The 24,540-nt window shown below is 39.4% G+C and overlaps 1 protein-coding gene across 2 annotated transcripts in view; it reads right to left on the reverse strand.

Annotated features, from left to right (window-relative positions):
* Window positions 1-1,131: 1,131 nt before the first annotated feature.
* The window catches only part of ACSL1 (acyl-CoA synthetase long chain family member 1), a gene marked incomplete at both ends in the record, with an annotated part of 33,664 nt that continues 10,255 nt past the window's right edge, over window positions 1,132-24,540 (reverse strand). For both annotated transcript variants that reach the window (XM_081998767.1, XM_081998766.1), the window contains 16 exons: window positions 1,132-1,272; window positions 1,988-2,059; window positions 2,138-2,239; window positions 2,718-2,861; window positions 3,214-3,330; window positions 6,561-6,649; window positions 7,339-7,411; window positions 8,386-8,481; window positions 9,397-9,531; window positions 11,119-11,253; window positions 16,998-17,075; window positions 18,081-18,154; window positions 18,950-19,001; window positions 19,180-19,212; window positions 21,965-22,143; window positions 22,307-22,406. In XM_081998767.1, coding sequence (XP_081854893.1) covers window positions 1,132-1,272; window positions 1,988-2,059; window positions 2,138-2,239; window positions 2,718-2,861; window positions 3,214-3,330; window positions 6,561-6,649; window positions 7,339-7,411; window positions 8,386-8,481; window positions 9,397-9,531; window positions 11,119-11,253; window positions 16,998-17,075; window positions 18,081-18,154; window positions 18,950-19,001; window positions 19,180-19,212; window positions 21,965-22,143; window positions 22,307-22,406 — 1,620 coding nt within the window. The remainder of the gene's footprint in view (window positions 1,273-1,987; window positions 2,060-2,137; window positions 2,240-2,717; window positions 2,862-3,213; window positions 3,331-6,560; window positions 6,650-7,338; window positions 7,412-8,385; window positions 8,482-9,396; window positions 9,532-11,118; window positions 11,254-16,997; window positions 17,076-18,080; window positions 18,155-18,949; window positions 19,002-19,179; window positions 19,213-21,964; window positions 22,144-22,306; window positions 22,407-24,540) is intronic.

Here is a 24,540-nt window from a genome sequence, read left to right on the forward strand (position 1 = left end):
TGCAATTTATCTGGGAATTAGGTTTTATCCCTGAACAAATACCTATCCTGTGCCAACACACAGTTCTGTTGGCATACATAAATACTTCCAATTGCTGCAAAGCATCAGGCAAAAACATTCTACCTGACCGATTTTGCTATTCAGTGAAGAATACTCGGTGGCTCATACATAAAGCACAGAAAACTGAGAGGTTATTTCAGAAGCTCTTCTGCTTAGAGAGGACCTGGCACATTTTAAAAAATGCATTTTAAATACACGTTCATTACAGGAAAACAAGTGGCTAGTACAGGTGCAATGCTTACCTGATTGTTAGCATAGCCCAGCCTCCTGAATGGTTTTGGTTTTAGGTCTCTAGTGTTCTTGCCAGAGTTAGGATCTGTTCATTTACAGGGCTGGCACCACTCTGGACTTGTGTTAATGTAGCAAAGGCTACACTTCCTGGATTAACTGCATCCACACTTTCACTGCCAAACCACTATGTCCAGGCTTACTCTGAGGAACTTGTATTTGTCAGTCTCCTTTCTGTGGAGTTCTGACTTCTACCTTATGAAAGTACATCTCAGAACTGGCTGCAGATACAGGAAGGAGAAAAAACAACACTCAGATGCCTTGCCCCAGTTAATATCAGGACTAATGCAAGATGTGATACCAGCTATACAACTGCAGCAGTTTTACTGTGGTTGGTTTGTTTTGTTTGTTTTTAACAGATTAAGTAATCCTTCTGAGGATGCAAAATACTTAAGAGGCATTTTCAAACCTGCCAAATCCTTTGGAATCGACAACCGCAAAATACACTGCAGACAGCAAACATGCTGGCAATAAGAAAACCTTAGCTCCTTGGTGAAGGAGAGTCCCATTTTTGGCCAAGGAAATCTTAAATAACTTACATATAGTTACCATTTATAGTTAAGGCTCTTTTTGGAAATTGTAGGTCACCATAAAAACAGTATGCAACACAACTTGACAGTAAGGCAGTGTTCCATTTCTTCAATGTTCCTATGGCAAGTACCCATTTTTGTACAAGTTAATGATTGCACAGTTTCCTTCCCTATGTTTGCTGTAGTCAAATTACAGATATGAAGGCCCACAGTAGACGTCAGACATGTGCCACTTTCCTCACTCCATTCTCAGTTACATTTTGGCATTAGCATACAGTTCATCTATCTGTGACTGGAAATATTTTCGCAGTTCTGGTCTCTTCGCCTTCAGTGTTGGTGTCAGCAGGCCATTTTCAATAGAAAACATTTCAGTGTGCATGACAATGTCTTTGACCTGGAAAGTAAACAGTTACTAGCCAAGCTACATTCATTGGAATAGGCAAGGCTATTAAAAAGATTGCCCAAACATCATAGAATCATTTAGGTGGGAAAAGACCTTTCAGATCATAAAGTCCAACTGTTAACCCTAGCACTGCCAAGCCCACCACTGAACCATGTCCCTAAGCACCACATCTACACATCTTTTAAATACTTCCAGGGATGGTGACTCAACCACTTCCCTGGGCAGCTGGCTCCAATGCTTCACAACCCTTTCGGTGAAGAAATTTTTCCTAATATCCAATCTAAGACTCCCCTGGCGCAACTTGAGGCCATTTCCTCTTGTCCTATTGCTTGTTACTTGGGAGAAGAGACCAACATCCACCTCACTACAGCCTCCTTTCAGGTAGTTGTAGAGAGCAACATCATCTCCCCTCAGCCCCCTTTTTCTCCAGGCTAAACAACCCCAGTCCCCTCAGCCGCTCCTCACAAGACTTGTGCTCTAGACCCTTCAACAGATTAGTTGCCTTTCTTTGGACACACTCTAGCACCTCAGTGTTGTTCTTGTAGTGAGGGGCCCAAAACTGAAGACAGCATTTGAGGTGCAACCTCATAACAAAGCCCATCACTTTAAAAGTTTTCCAGATACAAATTAAAACCAGTTTCTGCAGTCATATTATATTGGTATTGAGAAGTTTAAATTAGGTCTTCAGTTCTCATTAGCACCTTACCTGTTCAAATGACTTCAAACCAGATTCTTTCCCAGTCCTCAACATGTCTTCCAGAATGTGTTTTTTGAGGTCCTGTGGATACAGGAATATGTTGTATAGCTTGAAAACATTGATGCAGAACAGCCAACTGTTTAGTCAGGTATGACTCACCTTGTTTTTGCATAGCTCTTCATATGATCCTTCAAATCCCTTTTTCTTGGCCCAGTTGCACAAAGTCTCAGGATCAGGTACCACAACAGCTACTAAGAAGGCCTAAAACAGAATTTTCATCAAGCTTTTTTTCCTTTTAAAGTCAACACTTCAGTTCCTACACATCTCTTACTAGTCAGTGTTAGGTTTTGGACAGCAGTTTTGATCCTGCTGTAACGTCAGCAGCTTTCTGCTACTTTCAACATAGGAGTGCAGTTCAGAAGCTTGCACTTCAGAGAATTACTCTTGTTAAGACCCACATTTCAATTTCCACTTGCAAAAAAAGTAGAAATCTTGGATTTTGGTTTTTTTTTTTTATTTTCCTGCACAGTTATGTACAGTCATTATTAATTTAGCTCTACTACCTGGACTGAAACTAAATCCAGAAACATTATATAAGTGCTGGCACTGGAAGTGCATTCAGAACCAAGATGTGTAATGTTAAAAAGTTTAAGACTTCGGTCCCAAAGTTGAGGGGAGAAGACACTTTTCTGCAGTCTCCTCTTGCAATTCTTTTTAAAATTACCTGAAGAATGCTTACCTGCAAGCTCTCTCCATGGACAAACACCTGAGCAAGTGCTTCACATCTCAGATACACATTTTCTATTTTCTCTGGTGCTATGTACTCTCCCTGGGCTAGTTTAAATATGTGTTTTTTCCGGTCAATGATCTTCAATGTACCATTCTGTTGACAGAAATAACTTCTACTCAGAAGAGGCACTTCAAGTGAAAAACCAATCCACACAGCTTAAGCATGCCACACTGGTACAGTAAAACAGTGCTAGAGCCAGAGTACTGTCACACTGATGTTAGAAGAAAACAGGCTCTGCACCCATCTGATCTAAACTAGGGAAAGCCTCAAGATTAGCACTGCCAGATCTGTGTGCCTAGGGCTAAAGTATTATCTACAACAGCAAATATCCTCCTAAAATTACTTGTCTTTCATCTAATTCATTGTGTTCAATACCAAATATTTTCTATTTGGTGAATTACTGCTAATAACTACACAAGTACATTTCAGCTATAAGTTAACTTACTGGAAGCCATTTTCCAATATCTCCTGTATGAAGCCAGCCATCTTTGTCCAGAGCTTCTGCTGTTTTTTCTGGATCTTTCAAATAGCCACGAAATACATTTGGCCCTTTCACACACACCTGAAAAAGGCATTTGTTAATGTATGCTACAATGAAGGGAAGATAACACACACAATTTGCAATGAATGCTTTCTCCAATGGTTCTCAATAACTCCCACTAAAAAGACAAGATGAAGTTTATGCGTTAGTACAGAAATCTCTGCTCATGGTTTTTGGAGACCTAACATTTTCCATTGGTATAAAGTATTGTGAGAAGCAATTGGAATGTGTTCCCTTCCAGTCTAGCAGCAGTGTTTCTACCTGTCATTTGAACAATCTGAATTTATCAGATGAAATTTTTATTTTATGTGAAGGAATTCTGCTGGATCCAGAAATACTGCCCCTCAGCCTGGCAATGTGTTCATTTTGGCTTTGGTAAGCATCGGGGGCATTGTGCTAAAACTAGTGATGAAAAAGCTGTATATCAAGCAATTGCATTTTTGTTGTCCAAAAATAAAGCAGTTCATACCTTAAGGCTTAAAGCACTCAAGACTTCCCTATAAAGGAAATAAGCAGTTTCTTTAAAAATCAAAGGTTGTGTAGATTTGTGTACCAAGTAAAAAACTAAGAACAACTTCTCTGGATATAACTGGATGCATGGGTATTAATAGGATCAAAAAACATTCTTACAAGGTAAGAGAAGACAACCAACAAGATTAAAAAGATTATAGGTGAAGATGTTGCCAGAGAATCAGGCCAGACCTTACAAGCTAAATTAAAGCAATTAGTAGATTATCTGTTAGTAAGAGAATATAGAAGTAAAGCAACTAATCAGAAACATGTAGTAGAGCCTGAAGTATCCAGAGATAATCCCAGATTTAAATATTTTCTTCTCAATATTAACACCCAAGGCTGTGTAAGTTTTTAGTGGGGAGATGGGGGACACAGGACAGGACTCATTATTTAAGGATCAGCAGGACAATAAAATACCTCCTTAGAAATACAGAGAGATAGGCAAGATAAACAAGATTGAAGCAAAACATAAAGATGCCCACTGGACACAACTGTTGGGGAATCAGGAGTTCAAAAACCCTGAAAGCTCTACAGAAGAGTCCACAGGAGCAACAAAGGATTCAAACCATCACATCAGCTTGGGAGTGGCTTGGTATGCATAGATAACAGGAGACAGTAAGAAGGGTCTGCTCTGGGCAATAGCATCAGGACTCTAGAACATATCTAATGGAATGGGATAGAAAAATCCAGTTTTAAGTTAAGGCCAAATGCGTAATAAGTATCAATAGGGGCTGATAAAATACTAGGACAACTATTAGTCTAGGGCATTAGTGCAGTTATAAAACAGGCAAGGAACTGGCAAAAGAATCTTCAGGCACTAATATCAATTCTCAGACTAGAGGAAATTACTAACATAATTCAGAGACCTATTCTTGAAAAACTCATCCCAAATATTTTCAGTGCTTATCTCAGCATAAAAGCATGCTGGTGAACTACAGTGCAATGAGCAGGTGTCATCAATATGAGGGAGACCAAAGTATTAGTGAGGGTTCTGATGACCTTGTAGAGACAAGTACCAAACTCATGACCAAACCAAGGTCTATTTTAAGAACCAAGTCATTTCTGCTATAAAACAGAGCTTATCTGGAAGGATACAAGAACTATGTCCCAGTCAAGTCAAAGGCTGACTGATGAAATATTTCATTTTTCATGGCTCTTTCAATCACAGGATGGTTGTAGGTGACATCTTTTCCCAGTAGAGACAGCAAACCATTTATCTGTATCCTGATAACTGGCACTAAGACCTTGTCTGCATATAAGGACATATAATTCTATGCACAAATTTATCTTTCATGAATATGGATAACTGGCAAAATTGAAAGCAAGGCTGAGAGAACAGAGAATATTGAAAGCTTACTGTCAGAAAGAAGGACTAGGAATGTTTAATCCATCTGAAGAACAGATAGTGATAAGGAAGACCTATTTTAGGCAAGGGATAATGACAGCCAATTCTATAGCTATGGGCTTCAGTTCTGTGAAGTAAGCTACAACACTTACTTGTTAAATTCAGCATGGTTCACACTGAGGAAATGAGGACTGAAAGACTAAGGTGGTACTTGATATATTAAGGAGCTACCATATTTATTCAAGTCCAAAGTAACTCCTAACTTGGCAAACTTCCACAGTAAGTGCAAGCAAAATATTTTTAGAAGTTTTAAAAAAACCTACTTAGCTGCTCCTCATTGTGAGAATTTATACTTAGTTCCTCTAGCAGACCAAGCTTTAAAAAACATATTTAAAGTGAAGCAAAAATTGCTGATGAAGACTAAACATGGGGTCATATGCAAGACAGGAAAAAATCTTGACATTGTTTTCCACTTGCAAACAGTCTTCCACCACCAAGCCCAACTAAATCCTTAAGTATTTCTGGGAATTAAAGCCCCATGATTTGTCTCTAGTCTCATAAAAATTGCAACCAAAACAAATAAAGACTATATATTGTTTGCAGTCACAAATTAGTTACTTGCTTAAGCTACTTTTTTAAAAATCTATTTCTCACCCCCAACTGCACCCAAGGCCTCTCAAAAGCATATGAAAGACACCACAGGTAATTTGCTTTCCGAGCTTGGGGAAAATAAATTGCTACATGGACATCTGTTCAATATATGTACAAAGTCCAAGTTATTACTTGGAAAAAATATTTTTAAAAGACAGCATGTAGCATTACATACAAAGCTGAGTCCTCAAAGTGCAATTTGTAAGACATACATGTTCAATTTGTGCAGGCTGCAGAAAAAAATTAATAATGTGCAAGCAGTTGTCACAAGCCTTCATGGTATTTTATCTCCATTTCTCTTAATGTTCCAACCACTTCAACTTACCTCATCTCCCACATCACAAGCTGGCTAACAAGCTACATGCATCAGCTGTTCTCCAGCACTTGGCAGTGGGGGGAAGCCCTCTGCTAGCATTTTACCAAAGGATAAACGCAGTATGAGATAGCTTCTCAGCTATCCCACAGCTGGAAGATTGCATGTTGGTAATACAACTATAAACACATAGTTATTTGTTATCCCACATTAAGCTGCTTTTTGTCCCCTCCAATACGCTATTTTCTGTTTTGCTTTTGTGAATCCTTAGCTGACACTGCCTGCACACAAGACAGAAGTCTTTGATTTTAGGTAGTAGGCTGTTTAGCATTTTTACTAAACTGAGACAGTTACTTGTTATTTCAGGAACAAAAATACCACTTCCAAGATTTTGTAAGAGGTTTATATTGACCGTTCGAAATTACCTACCTCACCCTCTCCTTTGGCTGCCAAGTAATTCATTTCCTGCACATCAACAAGCTTGATGATACTGCATGGCATGGGTGCTCCAACATGACCTATTAGAGTAACAATTCAATAGCCTGAACTGCTTTTTAGTCAGGTTCTTAAACAATAAGCTAGTTACATGCTAAAGTAAAAAAAGATCAAAAACCGATTTCTGGTAGTGTACTACACCAATACCAGTAGAGCAATAGCTCAAGTTTGCTAGGACTGAAACATTAAGTTCTCAGATAACCCTAGAATGTTACAAACTGAACTGTGTACTCAGGCTTGCTTTTTCTTATCATCAGGATCCTCACTATGGACATAATTTAAGTAGAAAAAGCCCCACTAGAGTTTCAATTATCAGTATTATTTCAGTTAGGGAGCTACAGATGTAGCAGCTGACAGAAGTGCAAGCTGTTTGTTCCAACACCAAAAAATGCCATTTGAATTTCCAGTACTGTGTTTATAACAGTGGATCCCTATTCTGTAAAAGTTACAATGGTTGATACTATGACCTCCCCTCTCCACAATCCACTTCAACTTACAAGGACAAGGCCTATCAAAAGTTTGAATTACTGAACATGCCTCACTATTTAGGCGTAAAAGCTTCAAGGGGTCATGTCAAACAACTACTTACTTCACTTGAACAAAACCAGAATCTTATGCTTCACGATAGGTGCACTGGAGACTAAATAGTGTGATCACAGACCTCTACAGCATGCTAAAATTTAACCGACAGGCAGACCATTAAACACCATACCTGCTGTCCAGTCGCCAGGCAGCGACAGTGAGCATCCAGCTGTGCATTCAGTCTGTCCATAACCTTCATAGAACTAGGACATGAAACCAAAATATTATTTAAAATTCTTGTTTTTCAAACATAGTTTCTTCATTGAAGTGAAATTAATATTTTGCTTTTTTCTAGCAGTTTGAGTTTAGCAAAATCCCCAGCGTCTTCTAAAAATATTGTCACTATATCACACACCTTCAGTTCCAATATTTACTCATGCACTCTGACACCTCTATAGATCAAAACAGAAAGCAACAATTTATTTCTTTATAAATAGCAGGAGGAAGCAACTAAAAACAGTGGCACTAGCAATGACTTCATTCACATTATTTAAGGACAGGTTTGTCCAAGACAGCCAGGAATGGAATCCCAATACCCCATCGCAGCTCTATGATTATTATATACAAGACAAGCTTCCCTTTTCTGTGCAGAATGCTATGCTACACCAGCACATACTGAAGAGCTTCAAGAAGTCACGGAAGCCTCACATTTTAGAGTAGTTTTGTGTTTTCTATCTTTGAAATTTAGTTCAATACATTTGTTGCATCCTGTGCCATTGTTATATAGATTTTTACCTCAAAAAGCATATACTTTTAACAGGCTCTGAAGATAAATGCAGCGTGTTCAATCTGATTCTCCACAGCCTTATCATCAAAGCAGTAAGATACTGTATTCAAAGCAACTACAGTATTATAATGTTGATTAGATTCTCTACAGTACAGTTATGAGTACTTCTGTAAGCAAGGCAAGCCCCAGAAACTTAATCCAAGAACATTAATTACTGCTTACAACATATCTCCCCCAATTCTTTCCCTTAAGACAGTTCAGCTGGTTACTTCAGTTATAATAAAGACTTGGGGATGAATATAGGAATCTCAGCAAACTGAGATATAAACTCTGGAAAGGAGTATGCACTTGTGTAGTCTCTAAGAAGAATGCCAGAAAGTTATCCATATAGTCACATCACTAGAAATGTTTTTAGGATTTATGTTTTAGGATTAAGGCCAGGAAACTTACTTGACAGCCAAGAGCTGTTCTCAGGAAGGTCAGTACACTTGCAGATACAGGTGCTGCTCCCGTGATCATCATCCTTACTTTTCCTCCCAAACTTGCCTACAACAGACACAAGATACTGTGGACACCAAAAGCATTTTAGAGACATTTCCAAAGTCTTTTCCTGTACCACCCTCAACCACTATTCACCTACAGTGCCACCCAAAAGCGTTAGAGATTAAAGTTTAGTCTCCTATTGCAAGTTGTCTGTCTTGCAGTGTTTTTAATCTCATTAATGGCATCTCAAACATACAGTATCTACAAAGACTATGCTATGGTGTCACTGCAATGCAGACTCTGCCAAAAGTCCAAAGAGCTTAAGTCATGGCCTTACAGTAATGGCTTTATTTTTAACTGCCTTCTATCAGCTTCTCATACATACTGAATGCTATAAAAAGCAGCCACGGGGGCACGTTGTACAACCAAGGTTAGGACGATAGCAAGTGAGTGACAGATATAATAGCAGGCATAACTTACTAGTGACCAACAGTGAGGAGACAGTAGGGGTTAAAGGTGGCACTAAGTCACATTTCGCATTCCTCCATCAGAAGAACAGCATTTGCTTTCAAAGTGGTGAGAGAAGCACCAGACTGTTTTAGAGAAACCTCCCTAACACAGTTAGCTGATATTATTAGAAGAGAGGGAATTGAAAAATGAAGTTGGAGACAAGACAGGGTGTTTTCTTTATTCTGAGTAGCCAGGTAGTCTTTAATCAGTCATGAAAGCCATACCAGATTATAACCATACATATGAAATTCACCAATTGCAAACTGATGCCTATAAACTAGTAAGTAGATAGGCTATCTAGTGATAGATATCTTCACGCTTCCAATATTGAAAACACATGTCAAACTGCTGTTCTGCAACACAGTAAGCACATTTGGAGCTCTGTTCTCAATCATGAGCAGATAACATATTAAAAGAGTTCCAATATCCACCATACAAAGACTCAGAGTCAGGGGCTTTCAAGCATACCTGTATTTTGCGGAAGATGACTTTATCCCAGAAGCTGTTATTTCTAACTATGCCACTTCTGAGTTCTGCTTCTTTCCTCTTGGAAGCAAAATCCAGCATCCACCTCTTTAATGAATTATCTGCCTGTCCAAAAATCTTTTAAGAAAAATTATCTGGGGTTAGAAGCCTCGCAGACTACCATTCCCTTTCTTACAGAAGCATGCACAGAGACTCTTAACAGTGAAAACCAAATAAGTGAAACCACCATTATTTGTAAGCATCTTAAGTCTGGCAAGAAATACTTGGGCATTTTGATTTTGACCTCTACCTCAGTTGAGGATATGTCCATCAAAATTAGTACTTAACAAATTATTGTTTCCCATCCAACTGTGTGATGCTTTTCCAGCGTATAGGTTCTTTGTTAAAAAAAAGTATGAATGAAAGTAGATATTTTTCTATTCCAGTTTGATCAAAAGCTGAATTAAGTATAATCCTCAGCATATTCTAAAGAGCACACCATCATAATATGTAAATTAACACAGGGTTTTCTAAGGAGATGCAGGTCCTTTCAGAAATACCAGAGATCTGTCTTGCATATATAAAGTTGCTTTTTAGATCAGTTTTCAAAGGCTCCGTCTGATTGTTCTCATCAAGTCAGAGCAGACTCAACAGCAGACCACAGATTAGTATATTCACTTGGAAAGAGACAAGCCCCAGCAGCTCTTCAGCGTTAGCCCCCCTCAGTTTGCCACTTACCTTCACATGCTAGGTTACTACAAGGCTGGGTGAGGTTGAAACAGTGCCATAGACATGTGAAAACCTCAGAGTCAACAAGCAAAACTACATCATAAGAGAAGAGTGTCCCAAGCTTTAGCTCTTTCAAATTCCAGTACAAAATGCATAAGCAGAATGAGGGGCTAAGTTTTAAGCACTACAGGCAGAGCTTAGAACTTTCTTCCCTCCAAATGTACTGAGTTGCACTACTCGCTCCTGGGGCCAAACAGAACCTTGTAATACTTGCTGTTCCTCTACTGTCATGATTAGAGCAGTGTCCTAGCTAAGACAGCATAGGGAGGTCTCTTTTCTTTAGCAGTCACAGGCCTTGTTTTAGCCTTCAACTCCTCTGGCTATATCCTAAGGAGAGTCAGTCATCCACATGCAAAAGGATGATTTTAAAATCTTAAGTTCAAGAAAGAATCTACTTCTGAATTCCCATGTCAGGTGACCCTGAGCAGGCAAGCAGCAAGCACAGGAGAGACTAGGGCTGCTGACACACCCTCTCCCCAGCACTCCTGACTGGCTGGTTTATAGTTCTCCCTGCTAGAACATGTTGGCTGCTGTGTAGGAAACTTGTATGCGTCCACACAAACATAGGCAAACACCTGACCTTGGTTTGCAAACTCCGCTCCCTGAGTTAGATGCTAAAAGCGTGGCATGCAGGTGCTAAACCTCAAGTTCATGTTATGGACTAGACTTACTGTTTTGCTCTGAGCAAGTTATGCAAGTCATTAATCAAGCTAGAGAGAACCAAGTCCCCTAGTCAGTCTTTTCAACACTAGTATTTGCTGCCTGAAAGTGTTTTAATACAATTAGTACTACGCCCTGCACTTGCAGTTCTATTTTAGAAAGAGATACACCAATTTGTTAGCATGCCGATTTAAATTCCCAGAGCACAACGGTTTCTCCTAACATGTCAGCACAGGCTTCATGAAGTCTCTTAAAACCGTATGCCTGTAGACTTACCTTGTCAAACATTCTGTTCAACAGTCTTGGTACTACAGGAAATACAGTTGGCTGCAGTGTTTTTAGGTCATCCATAAGTAGCCTGATATCCCCTTGAAAGAATCCTATCCGAGCTCCGTGGCACAGAACCACACACTGTTAGAAAAAAGTAAGAGAGTCTGAAAACACAATCTATATTATGTGTTCTAGCTAGATGTGTATGACAATCTTATGCAGAATCCACCTTAAATCCTCTGAGCTTCTGGACAAGTTCTGCAGCATTCTCAGACTATAGGATGGGACTGGAAGAACCAAGTAGCCAGACATGCCTGCTGTGCACAGGCCAAGGACTTTGATAAAATGAGATAAAGCACAAAAGCCCCTATCTAGAAAGAGATAGTTGGCTAATAAGGCAACACCACCAACTCAGAGGTAGCAAAAGACTGAAAAGTAGAACTTTCCTATTTTATATATTTATCAGGCTTACTTAAAAATACCAGAACTTTGTTTGTTCCCTGCTGTATACTAAAAAAAGTCAGCACATGCTATGCACTGGTCCAGCAGGGAGTTTTGCCTTGTACTACCTCGTTTTAATTCTCTTCCACTCTGGTTTTCCTTCCTGTCTCACAAGACTGATGCAAGCAAATTTGTTGTTAGGTGATCAAGATGCTTTTTGGAATATTCTAGCAGAGCCACCGATTATTTTTGCATCACTTCAGATGTACACCAAGGCAGGCAGACTTAATCCTGTCATGTTCTATATTCTTTATGTTAATCTAGAAGCTCCTCCCCCCAACACCTATGCACCCCTGTTCTTCCTATTTTGTTTGGTTTTAATTATTCTTTTTAAAAATATCCCTACTTTTCTTGTGTTTCTACTTGTTTTTATTTCTTATATTTCTTTTGTAACACCTCTTCCTTCATTCCCTGCCATCCTTTCTCATCTCTTCTGCACACGAGACATTGCTGAAGTGTCACTTTTCCCCTTCACCTGTGCTTTGCCACCATCTGCTAAAAAGCTGCAAGTGCATTGGTCTAGATTGAGCGAGCAGTAACTGCCTTCGCTAGGTAGGAAGGCATTTGACCTGTCAAGTTCACTGAACCTCTAGCTTCCTTAAGAAGCCAAAAAATCAGCAAACAGGAGCAGATTCTGAAGACTGCTTCTCACAGACCCTATGTTTTTATCTACCTCAAACAGTAACAAATCTTTTCTCCTTTCTACCAAAGGGGTCCTTGCTTAATCTCCTTATGTAAATATGTATGTGTATTAGGTTTGCATGGTAAGGTTTTAGTAGCAGGGGAGCTACAGGTGTGGCTTCTGTGAGAAGCTGCCAGAAGCTTCCCCTGTGTCTGATAGCCGACTGGCATTGGCCCTAAGACAAACCCACCGCTGTCCAAGGCTGAGCCCATCAGTCACTATCAGTCCACTGGTAGCAAGGGATGAAGAGAAGGCTGAAGTACTCAATGACTTCTTTGCCTCAGTCTTCACTGGCAGCGTCTCTTCCCACACCTCTCAAGTGGATAGACTGCAAGACAGGGACTGGAGGAGCAGAGTCCCTCCCACTGTAAGAGAAGGTCAGAATCGAGACCACCTAAGGAACCTGAACATACACAAGCCTATGGGACCTGATGCGATGCATTTGAGTCCTGAGGGAATTGGCTGTAGTGCCAAGCCACTCACAATGATATTTGAGAAGTCACAGCAGTCAAACGAAATCCCTGGAGACTGGAAAAAGGGAAACATTGCACCCATTTTTGAAAAAGGTAGCAAGGAGGACCCTGGGAACTACCAATCTGTCAGCTTCCCTTCTGTGCCTGGGAAGATCATGGAAGAGATCCCTCCTAAAAGCTATGCTAAGGCACATGGAGGCCAGGGATGTGATTTGAGACATCCAGCATGGCTTCACCAAGGGCAAGTCCTGCCTGACCAACCTCATGGCCTTCATGACAGTGACAACATCAGTGGACAAGGGAAGAGCTACAGACGTCATCTATCTGGACTTCTGTAAGGCCTTTGACACAGTCTGTCATGCTGGAGCAGGCTCCTGGCAGGACCTGTGGACCCATGGAGAGAGGAGCCCACACTGGAGCAGGTTTTCTGGCAAGACTAGTGACCCTGCAGGTGACCTATGCTGGAGCAGTCTGTTCCTGAAGGACTGCACACCATGGAGGGGACCCAGGCTGGAGCAGTTCATGAAGAACTGTAGAAAGTTGAGAAGGACTCATGTTGAAGTTCCTGAAGGACTGTCTCCCATGGGAGGGACCTGCACTGGAGGCAGGGCAAGAGTGTGAGGAGTCCTCCCCCTGAGAAGGAAGGAACAGCAGAGACAATGTGTAATGAACTGACCACAACCTCCATTCCCCATCCCTGTGCTGCTCAGCAGGGAGGAGGTAGAGAAATCAGGAGTGGACTTGAGCCCGGGAAGAAGGAAAGGGTGGGGGGAAGGCGTTTTCAAGATTTGTTTTTATCTTATTACCCTACTCTGATTTGACTGGTAATAAATGAAACCAATTTCCCCAAGTCAAGTCTGTTTTGCCCATGACTAACTGGTGAGTGATCTCTTCCTGTCCTTATCTTGACCCATAAGCTTCTTGTTATATTTTCTCTCCCCTGTCCAGCTGAGGAGAATAGAGCAGCTTTGGTGTGTACCTGGCATCCAGCTGATATGAGTCAAATGGAAGATTCCAGGGGCAGGTTGATAGGAGTTAACACAATTAAAGATTAATGAAACCAGATCTGGTGCTCAAGAAGATGAAGTATTTGCACTTAAGCAGTAAACCATGAAGACTTAGTTGTTCCTGCACTCTTGAAAAATGTAGCTGTCATGGGGTCAGCAGAATCCACAGTAACCAGCGTAAAGGCAGCAGGGGGAGATCACGACCACTAACTCAATTAAGGGACTATGAAAGTTACTCCCACAGACTTTCTAGCAGCATGTGCACCAATTTAAATGTGTAACCAATAATAAGCTATGTGGTAATTACTAGACAATGAATGTAAACTTGGGTGCCAGTAACCTGAAAATTGGGAAAAGGATTATAGGAAGTAGTGTGAAACAAGGAATAACTCCTGGTGAATACTGGCAAAGAGACTTTTCAGAATGACCTAGGTGTAACAGATGTAAGTATCTACTGGTAGATACCTTCTCTGCTTGGCCAGAGGCTTTTCCTTGCTGTACCAAAGCTAGAGAAGCAAGTAGGATTTTGTTAAAAGAAATGATACCTAGACTTGGTATTCCAGAGGGTCTCTCTTCTGATAATGGGCCTCATTTTATTGCAGAAGTAGCGCAAGGAATTTCCACTTAATTCATAAAAGTATAGGAGTTACACATGCCTTGGAGGCCACAATCCAGTGGGAAAGTAGAAAGGATGAATCTGACTCTCCAAAGAGAAGTTGCTAAACTTTGTCAGGAAGCACATATTAAGTGGACAGAGACCCTACCCTTACCTCTTTTGCTAATTCAAATAACCCCTAGGGTCAAGGAAAAAGTAAGTCCCTTTGAGATTGTATATGGGAAAGCATACCCTGTGAACCTTCTGAGCATCAAGGGAAACAAAATGCATATAAAAGGACAGGCCAATATTAAAGAATATATGATTTCTCTTTTGCAGACATCTTCACTGCATAGGTACCTAAATCAAAAGGCTTCTCTTCTGTTAGACACACCAGTTCACCCATTCCAACAAGAAGACACTGTTTACATATGGACCTGGAAAGACAAACCACTAAAGGAGAAGTGGAAAGGACCTTATACAGTACTATTAAGAGACTTACACTGCAGAGTAGAGACCATTGATTCCTGGATACATTACATGCAGGTGAAAAGCACACCAGAACCAGATCAAGAAAGTATACCTCCACACTGTCCAGAAAACTCAAGCTTCAATTGAACAGGACTTATGTAGGGGTTGAATGTCTACAAGGACAACTGTTTCAGTGTTGAGAAAACAAAAGTCTTGGGAGTGGTTTTGATTTGTTTAATGCTCACTGTATGTAAAGGAAATTTGGTTTTGTGACTTAGTCATTTGTGAGAATCCATAATAGTACTGGGATTCTCCCTTACTGGATGGTTGACAAGCTTACTGCAAACTGGAATCATGACTGTCATAATTATAATTTGTATTGCCTTGAGTTTTGTTAAAAGGTTAGTTATACAAACTGCCGCAGGAAACTATGTGATGTTAAGGAAAAGAAATAGCGAGATATATGAGAGCTATAAAGAAGATCTCAGTTTCAAAGAGGGGAAAAGGATATCTGAGGATATGCAAGATTCTAGGGGGCACATCGGTAGGAGTTAACACAATCAAAAAAGATTAATGAAACCAGATCTGGTGGTGAAGATGAAGTATTTGCACTTAAGCAGTAAACCATGAAGGCTTAGCTGTGCCTGCACTCTTGAAAAAATGTAGCTGTCATGAGGTCAGTAGAATCCATAGTAACTGCGGCAAAGGTAAAGGTGGCAGGGAGAGATCGCATTCATCAGCTCAATTGAGGGACTGTCCAAGTTACCCCCACAGGGTAACTTTCTAGGAGCATGTGCACCAATTTAAGTATGTGTAACGAGTAACAGGCAATATGGTAATTATTAGCCAATAAATGTAAACTTGAGTGGGTTTTCTATTGTTTTTGCTAACCTTGTAACAGGATAAATAACATACCTCTACTCTGTGTGTATGTTGGCATGTTGCACACCATATACGATCACACTTTTGGGACAACACAGCCAGGGTCAACCCACCACAACAGGTAAACTGTAAAGACCTCATACAGTGAGGAATACTGAGTTCCAAAGACTTTCTTCTCTTTTTAACCTTTAGAACACAAGTTCCTACCCCATTTCTACTGCATGATCGAGAGCAGAGCTTTTACCTTCAGATGCAAGACAAGCATCACTAAAACAGACACTGAAGTATAACTAGTATCCAGGTTACCAGGAGAAAGAATGCTGAAAGCCTAAAGGCACTTGTACAGCTCGGTTAAGGTCTATTCCCAATCTTCATAATACATATACACAGACACATATGCACATACACATTTTTATACAGACACGCTTTTTTGGTAGAAAGCTCATGTTTCCTAACTGAAATCACACGACAATTTCTGGCTCCATGTGCCTTTTCACACTTGCATAGAGGCTGTTTATTTCCATACAAAAACTGGGACATGACTACCTTCAATATACATATTTGCAATCTCACTTAATGGTGAAGTGTTAATTCAACTTCAGTAAGTATGGTAATTAGATACTTGTGCCTCTACTGTATATATGCAGCTTGAGGAAATTGCATCCTTTCAATAATGCATACCCCCCAGCTATGGGCTCAGAGGTCCCTATTAAGACTGACATTAAGACAACGTGAGTCCCCTCATCCTCAAAAATTAAGCACCAGGTTTTGCTATATGGTAAAACAAGCTGTCCAAGAAGGCTTCAAAGTTTGTCATTAAGTGGCATTAAAATCCCTCCTTTTTTATTGAAGTTTCTTGGAAGCAGTGGTGAGTTTAACCAACTTAAAATTAGTTTGTGTACGCAAGCAGGATACCACATTATAAAATCAATTTTTTTAAAGTTTGCAGACTAAAGAATAGCATGGCTTTTTAATAGTGCACTGATTATATCAGAGGAAATTTCTAGGCAGTGTGCATGTGCTAAAGGATTATCATGTGTTCTAGTAAACCAGTTTCTTATTAACCCTAGCTCTAAGGTTAATGTTTATATTTTGGCGTGAAAACCAATGGTCTAGTAATCACTGGATACTGTTTTCCTGAACCTTACCTCAAGTTTTCATACACATGTGCAAGAGTCAAAACAGAATAGTGTGTATCGCTGGGATTCAAGAGACATGCATTCTGCAAGATAAACAAGCTTCTCAGTAGTTCAGAACAACAAACAGGTGCTTACCTCAACAATTCTCTCAAACATATGAGCCAAGGGCAGGAATGATATCAGAACGTCATCAGAGGAAGCCATAAATATTTTCTGAAAGTGAAAGTGTCAGTAAGATTAATTCTCCTTGTTTCTCTATTTTGTCTAAGTTAAGCACAACAGTGAAATCTGGCATCTAAGCTCTAGAGCGTAGCCCTCACTTCAGTTTTGTTTGTCATGAAGCTGCATTGTCCTTCTTTCATTAAAAATATTAACAGCAATATGTTCTAGCATGCATAAACACACTGCAGAAATTGTAAATTTAGAATTGAGTACAGTGAACAGCTTAGCATTCATATGATTATGAATAAAAACAAATTCTGAGAGAAACCACAGAAAGTTCCATTATAGAGATTGGGAGGGAAGGGGAACAAAAGAGTTAAAGTAGTGTCCCTTAGGGGTTTAAAAAAATACACACCTTCATCTTAGATCAGATTGCTTATCTAATTTACCATAAGGTTGATCTCAAGAGTACCTTACATGATCTAACTGTGAGGCCAGCTGAGTAATTTAAAAGTCATTCTATATGCAGAGTACTTGGCAAAATGTATTTTGAATTACATCTGTATGTGTTACAATGTAGAACCATCATCTTAGCTAGTCTGCAGATGACCCTTAGTAGTCTACTATAAATCAAAAGTTAACACTGTATCAAGTAACAATAGAGTCATGCTGCTTGCTCATTTATGCAAGGGCTTTAAAAATTTTGGAGGGTTAATACACATTATAGCTTCTCCCGTACTTAGCGCAAAAGGTTACCCTCTACACCAACCTTCTGATATAGAGCTTGCACTATAAGTCCATGGCAGAATGTAATATAAAGATCCTGATGTGGATCTACAAGATTGAGATTTACAGTTTGATCTGATCCAAGCAGGTTCCTGACAGAAGAAATCAGTAAATATTGACTTTTGACCTAGCATGGGTAGAGTGCTGTCAAGTTACATTTTCACTTGGATCTTACTAAAAAAGACTAAAGTTAGTGAGATTTCAATGTTGGTTTTACTCTTGAGATTCTTCCCTTTATGGAAATCCACAACATTAACCTTTGCAGTTTACCTCTGTAGTTTTCACAAAAGCTGAAGCATTGCTGACTATGTTTTGATGAGTGATCATGGCTCCTTTGGGGTTTCCTAAGGAAGAAGCACATCAAGATGTAACAGTGAAATTTTTAGATCCTTTAAGTTACTAAACATTGGTAAAACTAGTCTAATATCATTTTAATCAATCAGTCTCTTCTTTGATATTAATACCTTTATTTGTATATTAATTAAACAAAGGCAAAGAACTTGCTAACCACACTTTCAAGAATAGCTTGTAACAGTTAAGCAGTAAATTTGTGTTGAAGTCCTCACTTTTCATAAGGAAAGCAAATCCTTAAGAAATTGTCATGTTTCTTAGAGAAGCTGCATCTGTGAAGATGCAGCTATCAAACCCAGACTAATTTCTGTTCTCACACATGCTTTAAAAGTATAGCTCATCATCATACTCTGCCCTCTTGCTCCCTGCCATTGTTGGGTATTAAGTCACAAATGTCAAGTGTGTGACATCTAGACAGTAGTCTTCATTTTGGTCTTACAGCAAGGTTGCTTAGAACGAAGGAACAAGTGTTGCTAATACAGTACAAAAAAAAGACTACAGAAGAATCGCAAGTCTGATGCAGAGCCCTTATTATAATGGAAATACAGGGTCAGTACTTATTTCCAAGTCCAAAAATGTAAACACCTGTACCCCCCAATACTGCAACCCTGCATTGATCAAGGTGGGGGGGGGGGGTGTGGAACAAAGGGAGCCTTACCATAAAACTTCCCCAGCTATTATTTGCCAAAAAAGATGCAGCAGCAGGGGAGTCTTAAAAAAAAAAAAGTAGGAGGACTTCTGAATTTTGCACATACAGGATAATTTCTGCATAATGTAATAAGATGTACCTGTTGTTCCACTGGTGAAACAGATGACTGCTAGATCTTCTGGCTTTGGAGGCTGTAAAAGTTAAGAAAGTATTAGTACAGTTAAGATAGTAAGGAAAAATATTTTCCTGGACAAAACACTGAAATATCAGTGTTACTTCTGAGCTATGGAAAACAGGGAGATTTGCTTGTTGATCTACAGAATGCTATCCAGCTTCAGATTAAGCCACTTGAACTAATTTCATACTTACCATAGGTTTTTGCCTGTGTGCTCTTCCCAGCTCCTACAGAAAGGAGAGGGGGAAAGAGTTTAGAAAAGCACATAACCTTTTTTTGCTTTAAGTTTACTGGATAAACATTTCCAAACACCATAATATTCCATTACTTAGACTGTCTGTTAAGGCATTTTAACTTAAGGGTAACAAAGGATTTACAGGATGTTTTAGAGATATATAGAATAACTACCGTGTTCTACAAATACAGAAGTGATAACTAATCTAAAACTCTTGGGTTTTTTCCAGCTAGTAAACCAGAAGACACTTACTAGAGAAGCTCAAAGTTAAGCAGTGTTATGACAAGCCACAGCAGCAAGCAATCCTATACCTTATGCAGAAGACATGTGCCACTGACAATTGTTAGATAGATGAAGCAAGATTCATCTCAGTAAGCACCTTGCATCAACATCACTGCTTGTGAGAAAGACAACAGTTTTCCCATGAAGAGTCATTGGTGGTTTGCACTCATTTTATATGGAAGAGCACAAGATTCTCTCCTCCAGAATCTCTTCTCCTTCCCTCCTTATCATTATTCAGGCCTGACCATTAACGATGCCAGTTAGGCAGAAGGGAATGGATATCAAGGAGATCCTTCTATCAAGGATATAGTGATTAAGAGGAAAGATTTGAAAGCTGATGTTCAGTATCTATGAGCTTTAAAGTTTCAAACCAAGACTTGTTACTGTCATGCCTATTTAAGATTAGAAACAATACTAGCTTAAGGATTTATGCAAATTAAAATGGACCTTTTGTTAAGTATAGCTTTGGAAGCACTCTGAGGGCAGACACATCAACTTCACCATAGCCTTTACATTCCAAGCACACAATAGCATTATGCATTACTTTACTACCTCTAGACTTCCTTTAGTACGATGTACCTGGTAGATTACCCAAAGAGGTGTAAGAAAAAAAAGGAATGTCTGGAAACAATTAACATTCCCATACCTGTAAGTTTGCCCTTTAGAAACAGAGCCATTATGCAAGTGTTTGCCACTATGGGTCTGCTCAATAGCATCTGCATTTCAGGTACCACCAGAAACTCAATACTTCCTTACCACCTGTTTTGAGTAAGATCTGGTATTTACTGGGTATACAGGTAAGATCCCCACATACTTGGAACTGAGTAGCCATGAATAAATGACTCTTCAGTAGGAAGAGATGTTGGGAGTTCTGTTCTAGGAGAGCAAAAGTAACCACAGCATACATACAGATATTGGGCATCTGAAACCAAGCTTACAGCATCTGGGAGATAGAGGAACTGGTCACATTAACCTATAAAGCACAGCTGAGCAATAAGCTTGAGCCAGAAATCCAGAAAACAAGTACTTAAGCTAGAAATAGTAATTCTGTTCTAGTCTAAACTCTTAAATAGTTCATAGCTGCTTTCTGAGAGACATCAAAAGCCTCTACCTCTTAAAAGTGACAAAACTTATTCCTGCTCACTGAAACACTATTAAAAACATTTTAACTCTGCCTAACTTCTGACATTTAGACAAGAGGCTCTTGGAGCACCTGTTACTGCATTAACCAAAACATCAAGTGGTAGTGTTCAGTAAGAGCTACAGAGTAATACTGGAAGTCACTACTTAAGCATCTAAACTTCTAACTTAAAGACAACATTCACACCCTAGTTTTGTTTTTCTGTAGCTAGAAGATACAGTGCAAAGCATCTTCTGCCAAAAACTGGAGTTCAACTCAAGGAAAAAAGCTGATTTTAGTGGACCAACTTGTAGTTGGGCCAATCTTTTTCCAAGTTTAACCCAACCCTTTTGCCAGTGAGCTGTGTAAGTCACTTACTCTGCATAATGTTTCTAGCCCCACTTTAACCTGGCAGTTCTGCTGAGGCTAGTTAGCTGTGATAATCATCTTTTTAAAAAGACATGCTGGTATTTTTGTCTCTTTACCAGAAGGTGGCCCTGTTAATATAGCAGTTAAGACTGCTGTGAAAACAAGTTCAGTGAAATGAAGTATTTCACACCAGTTACTGACACCTGCACAAGACAAGCACACTTATTTGGAGATACTGAAGCCCAAGTGAGCCAAGCCTTCACCTGAACTCCAGCTGGAAGCAGCTAAGCCTGATTTCATAATCTCACAGTAAAGATTACTTTATGCAATTTGATCCTGGGACAGAGTTCTCCAAATAATGAGTGAAGTTATGAAATAAACTTGCATAAGACATCTATGCAGAGAAACTAACTAGAAGCAAAACCAAGACTTGATCACTAGCCAGCTAAGCAAAATGGTTTCTACTTCCAAAACGTGGGAGTCTCATTCCTCTACATTACTATACACTTAAACTGGAACAGTTTACTGTCAGTTTCCTCCTTCCCCCAAAAACATTTTGTAGATTCAGTGTACAGGGGATGATGCCATTTTTCACAAGACCAAAGCCCAGACAGGCTCTTTTTTAAATAAGTATTTCTAAAGTATTAGTCACAGTATATAATTATCATGTTACTACTTCACATGGGCAAGCCTTAACACTCGGATCCGATGTTTGGTCTGGACTATGTTAAGACGCTTGTGTTCCGTCATCTTGGCACATACATTTTTACATTTTGAGCATTGTGAAATACTATTAGCAATTTGTTTTCCTTCTTTTTTTTGTGTGTGTAAACTTCAACCCAAGAGATAGTTAAGTATTTTGAAACTAATCCACCACATTTTGTTCAGTCCTAAAAATCTGTTCAACAGACAGTGTCTTCTTCCTCCACAAGTAAAGGGGATGAAAGCAGTAAAGTAAGTTAATCATGCTTACCTCTATTTCTCTCATGCTGAAGATTTCCACCCCACACTTTTTGCCACGTTCCACAAGATCCATGCCAAAAGACTCCATGATAACAATGGTATTGAGTATTGGAGTTTCCCCTTTTTCCACACTGGTTAGGAGAAGTTTGGCCTTGTCAGGTTTGTCACAGAAAACCAATGACAAGTCAGCTGATGAAAAACAACATTATCAATATGACAAGTTGAGGTTAAACTAGATCCATACATACTTCAGAACATGGTAACAGAAGACTCTTCTGAAGAAGGCTGTAGTTCTGCCCTCAGTAGCTCTGCCATCTTACATTCAGTTGCTGAACTACTGAAAGTGTCCTACCTTTGTTCACAATGTACGTAATTGCTTCAGTTCCCAGTGTATCATAAAGTGGCACCACCACCATGGAGAATGCATAGCATCCCTGTTCAATGATAACCCACTGTGCAAAAAGAACAAATGCAAGTCACTGTGTTTGCCTATCATAACAGGCCTCCAGGAAAGACTCATATTTGGATTCTAACAATGAAGTTAAGACAGAACTCATTTGGACAAGTCTTTCTAAAGAAATAAGTGGCATTTTGTATCATTTGTTTACTTTGAAGACATACTACATTATCTGTGGAAAGAAGAAATAAAAAAACAATAAGGAGCTATGGGAAAGAATCTAATCCAATAAAATGCAACTCTGCCCCTAAGACTAATTTTAAGTACTTCTGAAAAAGTTAACATTAACTGTTTCCCTAGATTATCTATTAACAGAAAGAGATTGAGTAAGAATATTTTTTCTTGGTTTTAGGTTATTGGGGTAGCCAAAGTCTTCAATATTCTGTATTACCATGGTGTATCAATCAGCAAAGGACTTGCTCATATCTTGAACACATTAAATTTATATACACACAGTATTCTTACCTCTACCTTATCTGCATCTCACTTTATGGCCAGTCATGCAACATATGCAGATAAACTAGAAGTCCTTTGGAAAGCCAGCCCCAGAAAATTTCAGCATTTCTCAAGACTAACCATTCTTTAAAGAATCTAATATGAAGACTTCTATAAAAAAAATGCAATTATATCCCTGCAAGCTGCAATAAGAAGGATTTGCCTGATAACAAGTGCATTGTTTGAGTACTACACATTACAGCCTTACTGTTCGTGATGCAAGCTGATAATGCTTTACAGCAAGCCTGATTTCATCTAACGTACCATTGAGGTAAAATAGTCATACAATTCTTTTTCTGGATAGCAGCTATTTGGTATAGTTTCTAAACAACTAGCTACACCAAAATACAGGGTAGCATGCAACTGCTGAAATGGGAGCCTCTGGACTCAAGAGGAGGCCAGTGGAACTGGAACGTTTCAGTTTTTCAGAGTGACAAAAATTCCCAGACACAGTACCTTTAGTCAGTTCCAGTTACAGGAACAAAACGACACGCAACTTTTAACGTTATCAGATCTTACAATTCAACAAGGATTGCATTAACAAGGGTATTTTTTTCCCTTCCCCACCCCCAAACTGTCACAGTTTCCAGTGTTTTTGCAGGACACTAGCCAGTTCTCTCACCCCCATATGATGACAAGTTCAAACATCATTCAGCTGGTTATTCCATATAATATCTAGTACAGAGACTATGTCAACAAAGTTGCTAAATCTCAGTTTTACAAACTGTTTGTTACAGGCAAGTTTCCCAGACTAAGTTCTCTGCTGACTGAGACAGCCTTAAACACAGGGAATTCTGAAAGCATTTATGTATTAGGTAATTTGCATACCTCCTGTCCAAAAAGACTTCTCATAAAATTAGTACAAGGCCAGCTAACAGGAACTAGACTTTCATGCAGACATTAGCCATACTGCTAAGTCTAAACAGGCACTCTCATAACTAGCCATGAAAGGGTCCACTGAATGTTTCTTCCTAGATAGCATCCTCCTGTACATCTAACAAGGGGCAGCTGTATTGCTGTTCAGCAGCCTGAAGTTTAGTAGTTTTTTTAATAGGGTGGGGGTCTACTGCAGTAGGCTTCAGAAGCTGCACACAGTGATGAAAGCTTCCTGTTGCAGCCTCCAACAACTCTTGCACACCATCATTCTCAATACAACAACCAGCATCTTTTTCTGGACTACCAAGACATTTTTCTTCCATTTTAACTTCTACAGTTAAGAGTATTTAAATACAAATATCAAACCTTCACATTTGAGTTCTCTCTTAAAGCCCAAGCAAGCAACTAATACTGAATACAGACAGCAGTCTGGAGGTTTCAACTTGTTTTCTGACATGGCTCTGGTCTTCTATTAAGGGGCAGTGTATATTTTACTGTCCTGTTTTCTCATTCCAAAACACAACTTCCTTGCTTGCAGAAGAGATCATCTGTTTTCCAGTTACTCAAAAGAGAAAGTAACATTTTTATTTATAAATCCAAGTGTGGGGTTTTTTTAGTGAACATTTAAGCAAGTAACATGTTAGGATTTTCCCCATTAGGGTATTTCCCCAGCAGTTGTTCCCTGAACTGACAAATGTGAATCATTTCACACAAAAAAAACCCTTCACATAATCTCCTGTCTGGATTAGTGATTATGA

Source organism: Phaethon aethereus, assembly GCF_964289735.1.
Source record: "Phaethon aethereus genome assembly, chromosome: 4".
Taxonomy (NCBI): domain Eukaryota; kingdom Metazoa; phylum Chordata; class Aves; order Phaethontiformes; family Phaethontidae; genus Phaethon; species Phaethon aethereus.